Below are 16,905 nucleotides of genomic sequence, written 5' to 3'. Positions count from 1 at the left end.
CAACATAACGAGCGTATTTGAATGATGCATTACCTGGAGCATCGACTGGTGAATTCTGCGAGTTCGAAGTACTTAAATCGGCGTCAAATGCCTGCGAATCTACCATAACCTGCGATTCTGAACACAGTATGTGTGTAAGCTGCAAGTGAACACTATACGGAATAAAACTGTCCAGGGAGAGAGAGAGAGTCTCCAGCAATGGAGGAGAAGGCAGTATAACAATTGGACTACTTTTCGTTGATATTTAATTTATTTTCATCTAGATTTCCCTGTCATGACGACTCAATCGTTTACTCATTCAATAAATTCATCAGCTGCGCACATTGAATATTTTAGCCAATAGGAAAACAAAGCCTACCTATTCTGAGGAATGCGGACCACTTCACTAATGGATTTCATGATCTTTATATAGATTGAAGTTCATAACCTCCAAGAAGCTCTTTATCTACATATATATGGAATAGCCAACACTGTAACATGCCAGATTATGACCTAAACGTCATATTCTTATTCCATGAGATGTCATGCCATCCTTAAATATCATTAGGCGGGTCAAAATTGTTAGCATTTCAGCATCGAGTCCCGCTGTACTCATACCTGGCTGTTGACGAATAGTTCTCATCGACACTGGGTTGTCTCCTGTTAATAATACACCTTTTGCCGCTGAAATGAAGGGGATATTAGCCATGCATATCAGTACAATTCTTGTTGAAATAAGTGGCATCACACCATTCAACAGCTGGTCTGAATCCATGTCTCCAAGGAAGCCTGTTCGCATTTCCGGAAGAGATCCTTTGTCAAGAGCTGTCATTGTGCCTTTCTGATCTGAATAAGCATTGGTAAGTTTTGTCAAACAAACCGTTTCGGATGCGGATGACAGGGACCGCATCATACGAATAATTTTATGACCACATAAATAAATTAGCAGTGTCATTATCTTATTCATTGCTTTTACAGTATATCTCACGTCGGACATATTTTTCGTTATAGTATTTTAAGCTCCTTTCAGCTGTTACTTAAATCCAAATATATAAAATAGGCTTATAAATTCATACAACATTCATAAATCGGTTCATTAAATTCAACTCTATATTTGTCCAAATTTCATAAAAGGCCTATCATGCTGAATCATATCATTGTGGATAAACTGTGGAGAGAAGGATCCAGATATCCGGCCTAAAACTCTAGTACAGGGTTCTGGAACGTTCATCGTCAAAAGAGACCTACTGGCACTAAATTTTCGATTGTGATTCCCAAGAAGCCGTACGGCGATGTCAATCGACTGTTTCGTCACAATTGAAGATGTGTGACGTTTGTTCGCATGAAATTGAAGATCACTACATTGGATTTGTCCTATTATGTTACAATCAGGGCTGTGGAGTCGGTTCGTTCTACCACCGACTCCAAATCCGACTCTAGACGTTTTCAATAAACCGACTCCGACTCAGCACCAATTCCTGATATTTTCTTCTAAGAACTTTCGACTCCGACTCCGACATTACTGTAAATATACTCGAAAGATTTCACCTCCATTATAGATATTAGACATGTTTGGTTCACAGAAATTATGACAACTATACTCGCAGAAAAAAATTAAATTTGTGATCGCTCGAAAACGTGAAATACTTAATAACTTTTGTTACTGCAACTGCAACGGCACTTTTCGATAATATTTGGTTCGTTTTTAAAGTACATAGAGTCGGAGTCAGAGCATATCAACAAACTCCGACTCTGACTCCAGCCAGTATGTGCTTCCCCAACTCCGACCCTAAGGAGCGCTATAAATTTCTGTGACTCCAACTCCAACAAACGAAAATTCACGAAATTACGAATTAACGAAATTCCCACTCCGACTCCACAGTTCTGGTTATAATACCCGCACTAATCAATCTGGTAGCCCGACATTTGAGCATGTGAAACTTTATTTCTGCTACAGGTTTCGGGAATCTTTTTTGAGCTACTAATTTTCAATCGTATTTTCGTGGCAGCCATATCATATTTGTCAAAACTTAAGATCCTCATCATGCACACTGTAAAGCAGCACCAACAGTAGGAGACGATAGTGAAAGCTTGAATATACTGTTCTTTTTCTGTAACACATAATTTACAGTTAAGCGACTTCCGAGGCATACGTGCACTACGCAGTTGTGCCCATTACTAATCGTTCTACTGGCAGTCACGCACGGCTCAATCATATCTTCCGAGCTGGGATAATAACTCGAACAACGGAGAATATTGTGCACCAGAGTTTGATCAATTGTAATTCGTAATTGAATTGATTGTAATTAATTACATGTTCAACAGTAATAGTTATTGTAATTGTAATTGTAATTTGATAATTTTAAACTGGACTAATTCTAATTGTAAGGTAATTGGAACAGGCAAGGGAGTAATTGTAATTGTAATTGAACTGAATTAAGGTCATTGATCCAACTCTGTTGTGAACTGATATTATTTAGTTAGCTTTACTACTCAGTTCTCAAGTTCATCGACTATAACAACGTTACTCTCCAGGCCTACTAAACAATTCTCAAATTCAGTACAATGCCAGCAAGCTAGCTAACTAACTAACTAACAAGCGGGGATTTTGATGGCCATGGTTTTAATTTGAATTTGTGATTGCAAATATCACTTTCAAAGGACTTTATTTCCCGTCGATCATCGGGAAGGCAATGTGGATTCGGGAACTGCATTTTGCAATCCAACATTCAAACAAAGGCGTACGATGTCGGGATCGGCAAATTCACCAGTCATGGCGATTGCAAACTTCGTATCGACCTCGATGGATGGGATTTGTCACATTTAGACCCCTAGATGGCGTATTTTGTCCTATTATAAAAATTATTATATTGGACTATATCTTCAGCAGACTATACATATTGGTATAAATTGTAGTATTTCGAATAGGGGTTTCGAGCCTCCAAAATCCCCATGATACGTCACTGACTTGACCTCGCTTAGACTTGTCTCAACTGCCACAAAAATAATTATTTTGGCCGTCTCTAAAATTTATATAAACGTTGCAGCGATATTGATAACTAAGAGGGGGAGACAGCGTAGCGGTGACGCTAAGCGCTAACCGCCCAGGCGGCCCGGGTTCTATTCCGCGTTGGAGGTTATTTTTGGCTCTTCTTTCCCCGCGTCGCTGTTCGTACGGCGACAAAAACGCATAGAAAATGACCCGATATAAGAGCACATTCATAAGGAATGGGAAGAGCAGGAAAGAGCCAAGAGGCTGACATCGAAAAAGAGTAACTGCGGATGCCAGCTTCAGAGACCGCAACTGCAACCGCAACTGGTCGTTTGGTATCTTCCCATCTGTTCATTACATCGCATTGCGTCTTATCGCATTATACGTTGTGTGTGTCTTGTTGATTTAATGATTGACTGTTTACATTACAACGTACCAGTTAGCCCGCAAGATGCAAATCCAGGGCACATTGAAATATCACATTATCGAAAAGTCATATATGGTTCTAAAGCAGAGGTCTCAAACACGCGGCCCGCGGGCCGCATGCGGCCCGCTAGACCATTTTGTGCGGCCCGCGACGGCATTTTGGATTTCGAAGTATTCGACAATATTTTACTACCAATTTTTGAGAACTTGAAGTTCGCTCTAAAACTACTCCAGAAGCCTGAAACTACTCATCAAACTTCACTAATACATCACTTTCAAAAGTTACCACTCAGTGGAAGATTAACTATTTCGTGACATTACTTGTTCAATATGGTAAAACATGACCAGTTAATGATTCGTGACTGAAAATTGTGATTTGGTCTTGGACGCGACCCTCTGTAGAATTACTCGTACTCGTCACGTCAAACGTTATAATCAGAGAAGGACTTTTGTGACTCGGAATGCCGTGGTTTGGTACAACCACGCAAATCTCACGGCTCAGTGAAATTGGTGTACGTCAGACTTTCCATTTGGTCGAAGGCTATTTGACGGTAATTTTTGTCCGGCTTGTCCTGTATTAGCCTAAATTTTATAAAATGAGTATCAATCGAAAGCTACCCCGGTACTGATTGCGAAAATATAAATTTAATCTGTTCGTGGTCCCGGAACTCCCCAAAATAAGCCTCGAGTGTTGCATTGTATGTGACTTTAGTATTGTGATGCAGCAATGACGTCTGGGAGCAGGCGAGGAGCACCGCATGCTGCAAGCGTATTGGCCATTGTTACGCAAGCGATTGAGCACTCTCAATCTCGCGCGCATTTGCTTCTGATCTGCTCAGACGGCATGGCTGCGTCACAATACCAAACTCACTTACAATGCAACATTTGAGGCTTATTTTGGCGAGTTCCAGGGCCACAAACAGAATAAAATTTACATTTTCGCAATCAGTAGCGCGGTAGCTTTCCATTGATCAAAAACTACCGTCAAATTGCCTTTGACTAAATGGAAAGTGTGACAAAGACCAATTTCACTGAGCCGTGAGATTTTCTTGTGTCCACACCATATAGGACACTCTGAACAAACTATCAAACTGATAGGAGAAATAGTAAAATATCAAAAAGTTGTAGCTTGAGTTGTGTAGCTTATTCAGATATCAAAGCATGTAGGTATGGCAACCGACATTGGCATTATGTCGCCCCTTTGATTTATAGTTGGTTACATCCCGTGAAATCTTGGGTATCTTTATATATGTTATTATCGCCAATTTAATGTGGCGAGTATTAACTTGTCGTAGCCTACGCTTCACAGCTGTAACACCAACGGATTCTTCGGAGATTGCACATGACTATTGTTATTGCACAGATCCATTATGTTCAAGTTGTTATTGATCTGTTCCAACATTCGAAGGTAAAATCAAACGCTGATTCTATTTGACTTCCGTAATGACATGTCAATATAGCCTAGTTATCAGGAGTAGATATCAGGCCTGCTTTGAAATACATTGAATTCCCCTATTATTGGTGGTGCGGCCCGCGGCGCCCTCAAAAAATAGGAAATTGGCCCGCGAGCACATTTGAGTTTGAGACCTCTGTTCTAAAGTCATATGATCCAGTATATGAACTCTAATTACCGAGTTTCACTGTACTGGGATCAAGTCACTACCTTCGAGTCAATAGTCATTTTGAGTCATTGCACATTTTGACGCGTGTCAAGTCAAGTCACTCAATTTTTGGAGGTGACTCGAGTCAAGTCGAGTCAGGTCAAATCAAGTCATGACTCGAGTCATCCCAACAACGTTGTATTCCCATATCAAAAAGGTGAATAAAACATGACGAATATATGACTTCCGGATTATCGGTTTACTTCACGCTCATAATCCTCCATTAGTTCAGTATGTAGAATCGTCGTTTAAAGTACTGCACACACACGTACCTAGCGTTTGTAACATATCTGCCATTCCTGTTTGAATGTCCTTTGCCGCTAAAACAGAAGGAACATGAGGAATATATAGGTAGGTAATCTCAGCATTTCTGTTTAAGCAATGAGTTACTCACATGCAAACAGCTCCTCCGAGCCCAGTTTTCCTGCGTCTTTCGGTACTATAGCCTCACCATGAGGAGATTCATCGACAGAGACCGAAGGTGAGTCTTCCTGATCTAAAATAGTAATTGTATGCCGTGTCGAAATATGCATCCATAATTTCACAATTAGGAACTCAATATTATGAAGGAATAAATTAACAATAGGAAGCTTTCATAGCTTACGTGGGGGCTATAACAGATCATTCTGTTTGCTAGGGATGGTGCGAACTCCAGATATCCGGAGGTTCGCGTTGGCAGACGCACGTTGGTTTGTTATACACCATGAATCTTTTATATAAACTACAATTTTCAAGTTATCTTAACAGCTCTGGTTGAAAGTGTGTCCAATTCAACATGCATGAGAGGCGATCTCGCGGTCAGAGATCCCTTTCAATTCGTAGTTGTATTGCTGCGCAATTGTGTTTGCACTCAACGCGAATTTTCAAGAATCATGCTAAACTACAACTGTTCGTTCCTGCTCATGCGGTTGTTTATATGCCCTCTTAGGCTCTAACCCAGTGGTTCTCTCCGCGAAGCATTTTCAGTGGGTCCACGAAACCTCTAAATTTGTAAAATGATTTATAAGCTAACTTGCATTTTTTAATTGGGAAAAACTTGGTCAGTTTCGCTTCATAATTGCTAAATCTTTAGGACTGGCATCAATAAAATGATCGTCAGAGATGAAATATCCGACCGTGCAAACTCATTTTAATTGTCAAATTGCCAATAGCTTGCCGATGCAAACTTATCAGTGTTTCGGGATGTTTTGTTGGGGTTTGTGGAAAAACGAAGCTGTCGTCGGATGGATTTCCGGCTCTCGTTCATATCAAATCGAAGACGCGGATTTTCAGGCATACCCATTGGTATAATGACTTCGTCACATGATGCTATTTCGTTACCTCCTATCTGCTGTCGAAAGGTATTGAAATCGTCCAAACGTACTAAACCAGTGGTTCCCAACCTTTTTCGTCTCGTTCCCCCCTTGGCCGATATTTGAGCTAAAGTTCCCCCTTGTGAAGAAGTTGGCTGTGACTAAATAAATGTGCTTTTTAACGCGCAACCATGTGTTGACTGAGCAATTAATGGTCGAACATATTCAGATATGTCCGAACTATAGCGAATCCGGACTGCACTAAACTTTGGTAAGGTACAGTCAAATTTGACCTGTTTTTGATCGATCGGGTAGCCGCTGACGAAAAATAAATCACCAAGTCCGCTTGCTATTGACTTGAGTTGAATCGATAAATTTGGTATGGTAAGTTTTTCACGTTAGCTCATATGTTGGCTTAAAAAGTTAAACAAATTTCACTAGCGGCCTTGTTCTGAATTCGTCTTGACGGTTTCCTGCTTAGTAGCAATTTAGTCGAGAGGCTGACGCAGGCTCAACGAAATCGTCTCGTGAGCCTCACTTTATCATCGGTAATATTAGCTACGGAAGGCATTTAAACATATACCTAGCTTGAAATCCGCCAAAGAAACATACAATTGTAAAGAACTAATTTCCACCGAACAGTTCTACACCATAAAAATCTAAAAACCTTGTGAACCCATTGTATCTTCCGATACAATGCCAACGCCAGATTCCCCCCTAAAAATTTCAAAATTCCCCCAAGGGGGGAATTCCCCACCGGTTGGGAACCACTGTACTAAACTAAAAGACGTACACGATTTCAAATTGTTACTTCTTTACTGGCACCTATTGTTCCCTCGAGATGGCATTTGTCTTGTGTGGCTCGGATAGGAACATTCGACGCCTGCCATTTAGGCCCCTATGGACAATTAAACATGTATATATATCGAAGTTTTCGGTCAGTACAAGGAAAGTCGTTTTCGGTCAGGGTCTTCTCGCTGCTGATCGTTGTGGCACACTTCTCGGAGTCGCATGTTACATGGCCTATAACTTCATATGTCTTGGTGTGTCTTGGTGGTAATCGCCAACGGCGAATTGCCAGTTTCTGGGGGAAGGGTATCCAATATTCAAGATGTTTGACAACATTAAATCACGCGTAGCGCGCGAAAACAATTTGAGAAAGTTGCATAAATTTCCAAATAAATACTCTATGATTTATGGTAATCCACAAAATAATTTTGGGCCCTGCGAGTTATGCCCCCCCTCCCCTAATTGGAGGATTTTGGGTGCGGCAGTTACGGTCCTGTCTACATGCGTTGTGGTAGATGTAGCATTGTAGTGTAAGGTTAAAGTACGCAACTGTGGGTAGCAGAGTTCGATCAATTGCAATTTGTTATTGAGCAGAATGTAATTCATTACATTTTTTCATGTAATTGTAATTGTAATTGTAATTGAAGCATTTCTATTTTGTGTAATTGTAATTGTAATTTGATAAAAATTTTGCTCACTTACAATTTCAATTACATTTTTATGGAAACCTGACAATCACAACATAAAATAATCAATCAATCAATCATTTATTCGTCACACCATTGAAAATTCGGTACGGACCAGGATGACGACGAGGGGCCGCAAGGCCTTGAGGCCTTAGTAAACAAACGCCACCTGTAATAATTAGCCTATTTACATCGGTGTTCCATGCGAGCCGCGTTAAAACTAAATAATTCAGCCATGCTAAACTGTTTCCCATACTTCAGTAGCAATAACAGAAAACTTTGTTAATTACAATATAGGCTAAACCAGGGGTTCTCAAACTGGGGGGTGTGCCCCCCTTGGGCGGCGTGAAAGCATCTGAAGGGGGGACGAAGCTCCGGTAAACTGATATTTTTTCCGCGCTTGGCGCGATTCACCTCTAATTCATAGTTATTTCTCTGCGTATAGTCCGAATTTCATATTAGATAATTCTCTCATCAACAGTCATAACCTTCCATACCATCAAACTATCTGTAATGATTGCTAACATTCTGGTTTCATTGTATGATATGACGATAAGGGGGGTACGAAATATTTCACTGTCATAAAAGGGGCGTGTCTAAAAAAGTTAGAGAACCAGTGGGCTAAACTTAATCTTACCATATCAAAAATGAATGAACAGCAAATAAACTCGTTTGAAACCTGTGCTGAACCATTTCCTACACCACGGTCTGAATTTTATTTTTAAATCTCTGACCAGTACCGAGGCTTGCTGCAACAATTGCAAAATCAAATTCAAGTTTTCAATCAAGGCTCCATCAAACTTGATCACGCATTTGTTGAGACGTTATCCCAATTTTACCTCCAATATCGGCTAAATTTACTGGAGCCAGAAATTTTCGCACCCTAATGTTCATCAAATGCAATCTAACAGTTTCCGAGCAAGGGAAAATGCAAATGAGAACTAAAATGTTGTATTTCGTAGTTATCAGGAGGTCTTTTCCTTTTGCATTTATTTTAATTTTACGCATCTTATCGGTATCATCCTTATCGCTTACGCCTTATCAATTATATTTCATTTTCCTCACTCAGCTCTGAGTAGCCTAATCTTTTGATTATATTTCATTGACTGTCCTGTAGCTTATTCGATGTTAGTCGCTCAAACTTTTGGTTGTTAACAGTCGCTTGAAACATTTTTCTGTGTATGTAGTTTTCAGTACTCATGATTAGGAATAGTTTAATTAAAGGGTATTCTAGGTATCATGAATGAACCATGAATACTGAATAGCTTGAGACTGTTGCTGATTACGTCGCTACGGTTGTCAAAGAACACCACTCTACCGAATCAACTACATGTTCAACAGTAATTGTAATAGTAATTGTAATTCGATGTTTTTAGCATTGAGTAATTGTAATTGTGATGTAATTGAAACATGCAAGGGAGTAATTGTAATTGTAATTGTAATTGAACTGAATTATTGTAATTGATCCAACTCTGGTGGGTAGCAGCATCAACCATCAATATAGTTGAAGGCACACCAGTTATGTTATTCTCGCGTACGAGCGTACGAGCTTGACACATGTGCATTAAAAGAGAGAAATAAAAGTGAAAACATCGATTTTCGTTTATTCCCCGAAAAATCAGCAAGGCAATCACGGATCCCAAATGCTTTTTCATTGACTCCCAATGGGTCCGTGGACCCCAGGTTGAGAACCACCTGAACGAAGATTAGTGCGATATATTATATGGAGAGTAAAAATGTTGGTATTGTGAGCATCATTTCCCATTACTGTAAAACGGCATTCTAAATACAATATTCACAAGCATTGGATATCCTTATCATCGCAGTAACATATTTCTGTTGACCAACATGTGCCACTAGTCTGTATGAAGAAGGTAGCCAGTTAAACGAATGTTTCGTTTTGTTTACGAGGTAAAATCAGATTCAACATTGCTGAACTGAACCGCACGAATCGTTCTCGCTTAACCAATTGAATGTTTTGAAATTGATTTTTCTACTCTTCACATATATGTTCGAACGTTACAACTCAGTGGTTGTTACTGGAATCCATATATATGGATATGTACAATGTTCCGTCTAAACTGAGCTCGTGCGCGGCCGCGCAATGCCGACAAAGTCGCCGCGCACAGAAAAGTCGAAGTGATGACCATTTTTATTCGTTACGCACAAATTAGACGGAACATTGGATATATGTAAACGAGATGCTCCTCATCGTTATTCGTAATACCCGTACTAGATGAATTGCAGAAAATAAGTGTCAAGTTATTAGGAGCATAAATCGTATTGTCAAAATATAGTGCCAATTTTGTCTTATTCTTCGATGGTCTTACTTGAAGTGGGTACCGATTGTTATATCGCCATTCTTTTCTCAATATTTGAATATACTATGTCAGTGGTTCCCAACCGGGGGGAATTCACCCCTTGGGGGGAATTTTGAAAATTTTAGGGGGGAATCTGGCTTTGGCATTGTATCGGAAGATACATCGAGATCACAATGTGTGGTGAGATAGCGTAGTGGTATAATCCACAGCTGCAACACCGATGGGTTGTGGGTTCGAGTCCGACCGAGGTCGACTCCAGAATTCCTACCTAAGTGCTGGGGGTTTATCTAGGCTCCTCATTGCCATCTCATCCGTGCAAGCGGTGTCCTATAAAAGCCTATAAGTGGACCATGCTATAAGTCGGCCGCTACGGAATAAAAATGACCATAGTAGTCAACACACACCATGAACACCTCAAAACAAACAAACTGGGTTCACAAGGTTTTTAGATTTTTATGGTATAACTGTTACCTAGAAACTAATTCTCTACAATTGTGTGGTTATTTGGCAGATTTTCAGCTGGGTGTATGTTTAAATGCCTTCAGTAGATATTACACCCCCTGATAAAGTGAGGCTTGCGAGACGATTTCGTTGGGCCCGCGACAGCCTCTCGACCAAATTGCTACTAAGCAGGAAAATGTCAAGCCGAATTCAGCACAAGGCCGCTGGTGAAATTGTTTACCTTTTTAGGTCAACATATGAGCTAATGTGAAAAACATATCAAATTCATCGATTCAACTCAAGGCCATAGCAAGCGGAATTGATGATTTATTTTTCGTCAGCGGCTACCCGACCGGTAAAAACAAGTCAAATTTAGCTGTACTTTACCGAAGTGTAGTGCGGTCCGCATTCGACATAGTTCGGACATATCTGAATATGTCTGTCCAGTAATTGCTCAGTCAACAAATGGTTGTGCGTTTAAAAGCACCTTTTTTTAGTCACGGACAACTTTTTCATAGGGGGGAATTTTAGCTCAAATATCGGAAAAGTGGGCCATGAGACGAAAAAGGTTGGGAACCGCTGTACTATATGTGCTGCTTGAATTTGATCTGGCTTCTTACATTAGCATTGGTCTAAGCTAGAACGAAAATGGATTCTGAGTGCGAGAAAGGAACTGTGCTTTGGTTTTGTCCATACTTAACATTAACACTGTCGCACGAACACACCTGAATTTTGTAACGCAGCTGCCATCCTGTTTCCAAAGCCCTGTAATTTGGTGCTTGTCGCTGCAAAATGAAGACAACATGTGGCGTGTGACAGTGTGTCATTCATGTTTGAATATATAGTATCGTACAAGCCAACAGCTCTGTCGGTTTCAGTTGTCCGAAGATATTGGATAAAAATCCCTTTCTAGGCTCCTCCCGATCAGCACTCAGTCCATTGGCATCTAAATAAGTGATAGCACAATATGTTAACGCATAAAAATAACGAGCATATTTGAAGGACAGCGTCTTCCTTGGGCTGGGAACTTGGAAATTCTGCGAATTCGTAATTATTTCATTGGCAATCATTACCTGTCACGGATCTACCGTTGTCTGTGATGTTGAACACAATAAGTCCATCAGCTGAGTGGGAAAACGCAAGGGGTGTAACTGACTATAGTAATGGAAGAGAAGGAGGAAATATGAATTGATCAACTCCGTGTCGAATTTGGATTAAGCCTTCTGTGAAACGACTCAATCGTTAATTCATCACGTCTTTTCATCAAATTAGTACTTTGAATCACTTGGTACTGTAGACAGTGTGGTATATATTCTGTTTAATGTCCACTTATTACTAGGGCTAGGCACAATGATTCGAGTACTCGAATCCGAATCGAGTAATTTTTCTAATGATTCGAGTCGAGTAGCAAAAGACGATTTTTTCGAGTACTGAAATTATACCCTCCTCGCCACTGAAAGTTGTTTTATCGACGAGAATTATGGTTTTGATACTATTTCCCACTGTGGAAGTCATGATACCTTGATTGGCAGTATCGCGACATACGAAACATAGTACAAAGCTATACGAACGTTACTGGAAATAGCACCTTTCCGAAGTCATGATCCTCCTACAACATTGTCACAAAGTGAAATGAAATCGATGGGGTCGAAATAAAACCAAAGTATCTTCAATGTGATGGATAACAGGCATTACATTCTTTGTGGTGGCATAAAGGTACATGTTTGAACCTTGACATCTTATATCAGAGGTCTCATACACGCGGCCCGCGAGAGCATTTTCTGCGGCCCGCGACGGCATTTGGGGATTTCAAGTATTCAACGATATATTCAAGTGCCATATATCTTTTTTAGATTTAATAATTCAAAGCTCACCCTAAAACTACTATAAAATCACTGAAATCTCAACAAACTTCACTATCACGTCACTTTTAAAAGCTACCATTAGGTAGAAGATAAGCTGTTACATCACATTTCTAGTTCACGACGATAAAACATTACCCGTTTATGACTCCTGACTGAAAATTGTGATTTGGTTTGGTGCGACATTCTCGTAAAATTACTCGATTACGGATTTACTTGGTGATTAATGACTCGAGGTGAGTCGGAACGGTAACTTGTTAATCCTACAGACGCAACAATCTTTGAAACTGTCACCATGCACACCGCGTCGCCAGACTACGCAACAAAGCTCGGCGAGTGGGCTGCGCAACTCACCGACAAAGTTGAAACTTTTCAACTTTGTCGGTGTCGCGAGTTGCGGGCTCAGTCGCAGTAGAAAATAAGCACGTGCTATTATTTTGATGGTGCTGTTGCAATCATTTCTAATCGTTCAACTTCCAAATTTAACATTATCGTGTACCAGATGCGTAATTTATATTGGGTTACACGATAAAGGATGTGCGGGATTGACGCAGTGCGCTGTTATCCAACAAGCCCAGAAAAAGAATAATTCAACCTCAAGTTGATAACTTAAAGATGGAAGAACGAAATGAAGATATATTTGATAATTAGATTACTATATGTTCACAATACAGGACGAATAACAGAGAACATGACCGATAGCCTGCCAATGCCACTGACATGCTTGTCAATTACGAAAGTACCGATAGGCCAAGAAGAGTAGGCCTATACATTATAAAGATATCTGATTGATGGACTATGTTAGGGCGTTTCAACGATTAGACACCTCGTTTATATTCTTTGTATCTTGGGTAGGTGTGCATCTGCGTCTTCAGTTGAAATCATAAACTGAGTTTTTGAATTTGAGAATATCTTGGTGGCATTATGGTGTATTCTTAATATGTTCTTCAATAGTAATAACCTATACTGTTACGAAATCATTAAGTTGGTACAGAACAGATAAGCCTACGTCACGACTCGGTGTCCCAGTGTGCAACAGAACGCAACTACCGCGATCGTGAGCGCGACATGATCAGGGAATTACCTGTTTTAGTCGTGTCGCAAAGCCAGTGTGGAGCAGCCTTAATATATCAAAAGGTCGTATCTTGCGTTGCGTTGGGTAGCCCTATATAGCTATATAATCAGGTCAGTATGGCAACCATTGGCATTCTATGACCCCCGTGACGTATAGTTGCATGGTTACATGCTGGGTGTTGTTTGTTCTCTTTATCCATGTTATTATCGGTGACGAGTAGCGTAGTAGTACGCTCTACAGCTGTAACACCCATGAATTATTCGACGATTGGACATTTATATTCCAGGGTCCGTAGACCCCATCGGGGTACGAAGCACCACATGCGAGATGCATTGTGGAATTAGGCCGATATGCTGTGGAATATTTTCTTGGCCAATTTATTCAACTGGAAAATAGTCTTCGCGCTAGGAGGGATTTTATGTGCATGGGCTTTCTGATTTTAAAATAGGTATTAGGTACCATCAGAAATTGTGTTGAAAATGGATAGGGGCTACGAGGTATCTCATTGGAAGCACAAGGGGTACGATCGATAAAAAGGTTAAGAAGCAATTCTATTACTATGGCTCAATAATGATTATATTCAAGTTGTTATTGATATGTTCCAATAATCATCAACGGAAAATCGAACGCTGGTTTAATTTGACTTTGGCAATGACAATAACAATAGCCTATACTTATCACCACTTTATCAAAACCCGGATTAGGCTACAACGCTCAAATGCTCTGATATCAGATCAATCTTCAGTAGATTTTAAAATACTCTACACGAAATTGTGGCACGTCAAAGGTCCACTAGCTGCAATATTATAACCCGACAGTTTTACAATATCATGATGCATCCTCTCGTATGATGTCTATAACTCATTAATTAGAAAACTCATGCCCGGCACAAAAACAATTTTATTCAAATATTTGAAAATGTGATTTTTTTCGTGTCAATCGTGAATAATGCAATAGTAAATTATATTTCCACGATGTTTGTGGAATGCCTGTCTACAAGGTCCCGTCGAATAAGGCCTACTTGAAATTTATACATTGAATATCCATATCCCTAAGATTGATGCTGCGACCCGGGGCGTCATCAAAAACTAGGAAATGGCCCGCGAGCACATTTGAGTTTGAGACCTCTGTCTTATATACTGATATTACGTCATAATGATTGATACTCGAATTCTCGACTCGACTCGAAGCAAAATACGTGATTCAGAATCGAGTCACTCAGGTACTAGATTTTGCCCAGCCCTACTAATTGCCGTCTTGGTTACCCGAGCTATAGGTACATTTTAAACGGGCTCTTATGTAGCTGACTTCGCGAAAATTAAGACACAATATCGAATACTACAAATTTGCACAATTGAGGTCGATATCTGAAAAACATTAAACATTCCATTAATTGTCGACATCAGTGCGGTATTTTACGGTTATCGCCTATCATATCTCATGAAGATATGTGGAATATATCTGCATTTTTCGGTTGTAAGATAAAAATGAATTCTATTTCGTTCACAGATTTCGTGCAGTTGACAAACCTAATATGTCGGTCCTGCGGACTACGATATAGATATACGTTGCAACTCACTTGGTTTAGCAGAAATATCATCTTCCTCTGTAATTCTGTCTTCGAGTCCATAGGCAGTAAGAAAAATCGCTACCGAAATAAAAACAATCTTCATTGTTCCGTACTATAAGCTAAGCAGCAGCTCGTCGCAATACGTTATGATTTGAGACGCGAAAGCGGTTTCCATAGCTCTTTCGGATGTACGCAAAGGGAAGGATGGACGTAGCATATATGCGTATCGCTGTTCATCAAATACGTTCGAAGCGGAACTACGATAATCAAAAATGATTTATTCACGGGTGCGAATAAACGCGAGGCAAATTTGAGTAGTGTATTCACGCCACACTTACTGCGTTACTGAAATGTAATTGGCGATAAAAGTAACCGGCATAGATTATACGAGAATTCACTAACAAAAGTATTTTATGCGCAATCGACATCAAATCTGTTAAGGCGCAATTAATGCGAATTTAGAAATAACCTGAAAGCCAATTTTGTTCTTATGAACAAGTATTCGATGGGTATGCAGGGGACACATTCACGGGAGAAAAAAGTGGTAGCGTGGCCGAACGGTCTAAAGCAGTGGTTCCCAACCTTTTTGTCTTCATTCCCCACTTTAGATCTATTCCGAGTCTTCATTCCCCATTACCCAAAACTATCGTCGTATTTCCTTTCAACTTTTGTCATTACCGAGCAGCTATTTGCTTGTTTGAGTACACAAGACACACAACCACACCAGTACGCAAGACCATAGCAGTGGCGGCTCGTCCTATAGGGCAACTGGGGCATTGCCCCACCTAAAATTCGGCTCAATAACAATTTATTTATCATTTATAGACGTACAGCAATCAATATATACCGAAATCACAGCGAAAATCGTATTCTTCTTGTTCTTTCGCTTGTAAATGCCCATATGTAGCGACGTCTCTGCGAAAATCGAATTCTCTTCCGTGTTTTCGCTTTGCGAATGCCTAGCCGGGGCATGCCCCGGTAGCGCTCAAAACAAGCTTTCACTGTCTATTCTCTCAAAGTCGCGAACAATAAAGAAACGGTGATTTACTCTCTCCTATTCATAAAATTGCTGAGCAGGTGGGGCAACATAGCATGGTTGCCCTTAAGGTGTGATGTAACAATCATATCTATATCTGAACTCGGTTACCGTCATATGCGTTGAGTCGATCTTTGCTGGTATAGGTCCATTTTGACGGTGTTTCACACCATGATAACTCTTGAAACTTGGTGTGTTATGTCGTGATGGTGGTATTTAACACTGCCCCAAGTTTCAGGGTTGGTATTTAAAGATTAGGGTAGTAATTCCGTTTCCGAAATTGAGTGTGTGCTGATCCGTCATGTATCGCAAACAGATTTTACTCAAAAGCCGGTATTGGTATCCATTGATTTTGACGATGTTCCATACCGAGATCGGTCATGAAATTTGGCACGGTAAGTCTTAATGTTAGTATCGAACGCCGAACCAAGTTTAAGTTTGTCACTGAACTATGTTAGTGGTAATTTCGTTTCCTAAGTCGAGTGAGAGCAGACTCGTCATTTATCGCTAACAGATTTTACGCAAAGCCGGTAGTGGTCTCATATTGATTTTAACGATGCTCCTTACCTAGATCTGTCATGAGCTTTTGCACGATGTGTCTTGATTTTAGTATCGAACGCTGTGTCAAGTCTCAAGGTTGACACTCAGTGATTAGGGCAGTAATTTCGTTATCAAGGTCGAGTATTGTATGAAGATGTGCGCCGATCTGACACTATAGCCTACCTGACGCATTGCGGATTTCACGAAAAAGCCGGTGTGTCTGTGCTAACGTTAA

The 16,905-nt window shown here is 40.2% G+C and overlaps 2 protein-coding genes across 3 annotated transcripts in view; both read right to left on the bottom strand.

Moving 5' to 3' along the window:
• LOC145458236 (uncharacterized) overlaps positions 1 to 300 on the bottom strand; it is a 29,762-nt gene extending 29,462 nt beyond the window's left edge. The window contains exon 1 of one of the 2 annotated variants that reach the window (XM_080336569.1): positions 34 to 300. In XM_080336569.1, coding sequence (XP_080192695.1) covers positions 34 to 106 — 73 coding nt within the window. In that variant the 5' untranslated portion in view covers positions 107 to 300. The remainder of the gene's footprint in view (positions 1 to 33) is intronic. The other variant, XM_080336560.1, reaches the window with a different exon arrangement.
• Positions 256 to 15,541, bottom strand: LOC145434670 (uncharacterized). The gene is made up of 7 exons (XM_080312014.1): positions 15,104 to 15,541; positions 11,441 to 11,533; positions 11,313 to 11,372; positions 5,453 to 5,554; positions 5,331 to 5,378; positions 598 to 825; positions 256 to 269 (listed from the first exon to the last, which is right to left on the bottom strand). The coding sequence occupies exons 1-7, from the start codon at positions 15,195 to 15,197 to the stop codon at positions 256 to 258; spliced, it is 639 nt and encodes a 212-aa protein (XP_080168140.1). The 5' UTR covers positions 15,198 to 15,541.
• Positions 15,542 to 16,905: the final 1,364 nt, after the last annotated feature.

This window comes from Botryllus schlosseri, chromosome 2, assembly GCF_051294905.1.
Source record: "Botryllus schlosseri isolate E-star chromosome 2, Bs_hap1, whole genome shotgun sequence".
NCBI classification, from domain to species: Eukaryota; Metazoa; Chordata; class Ascidiacea; order Stolidobranchia; family Styelidae; genus Botryllus; species Botryllus schlosseri.
Note: the sequence above shows the minus strand (reverse complement) of the source record. Positions and strands in the feature narration are given on the sequence as shown.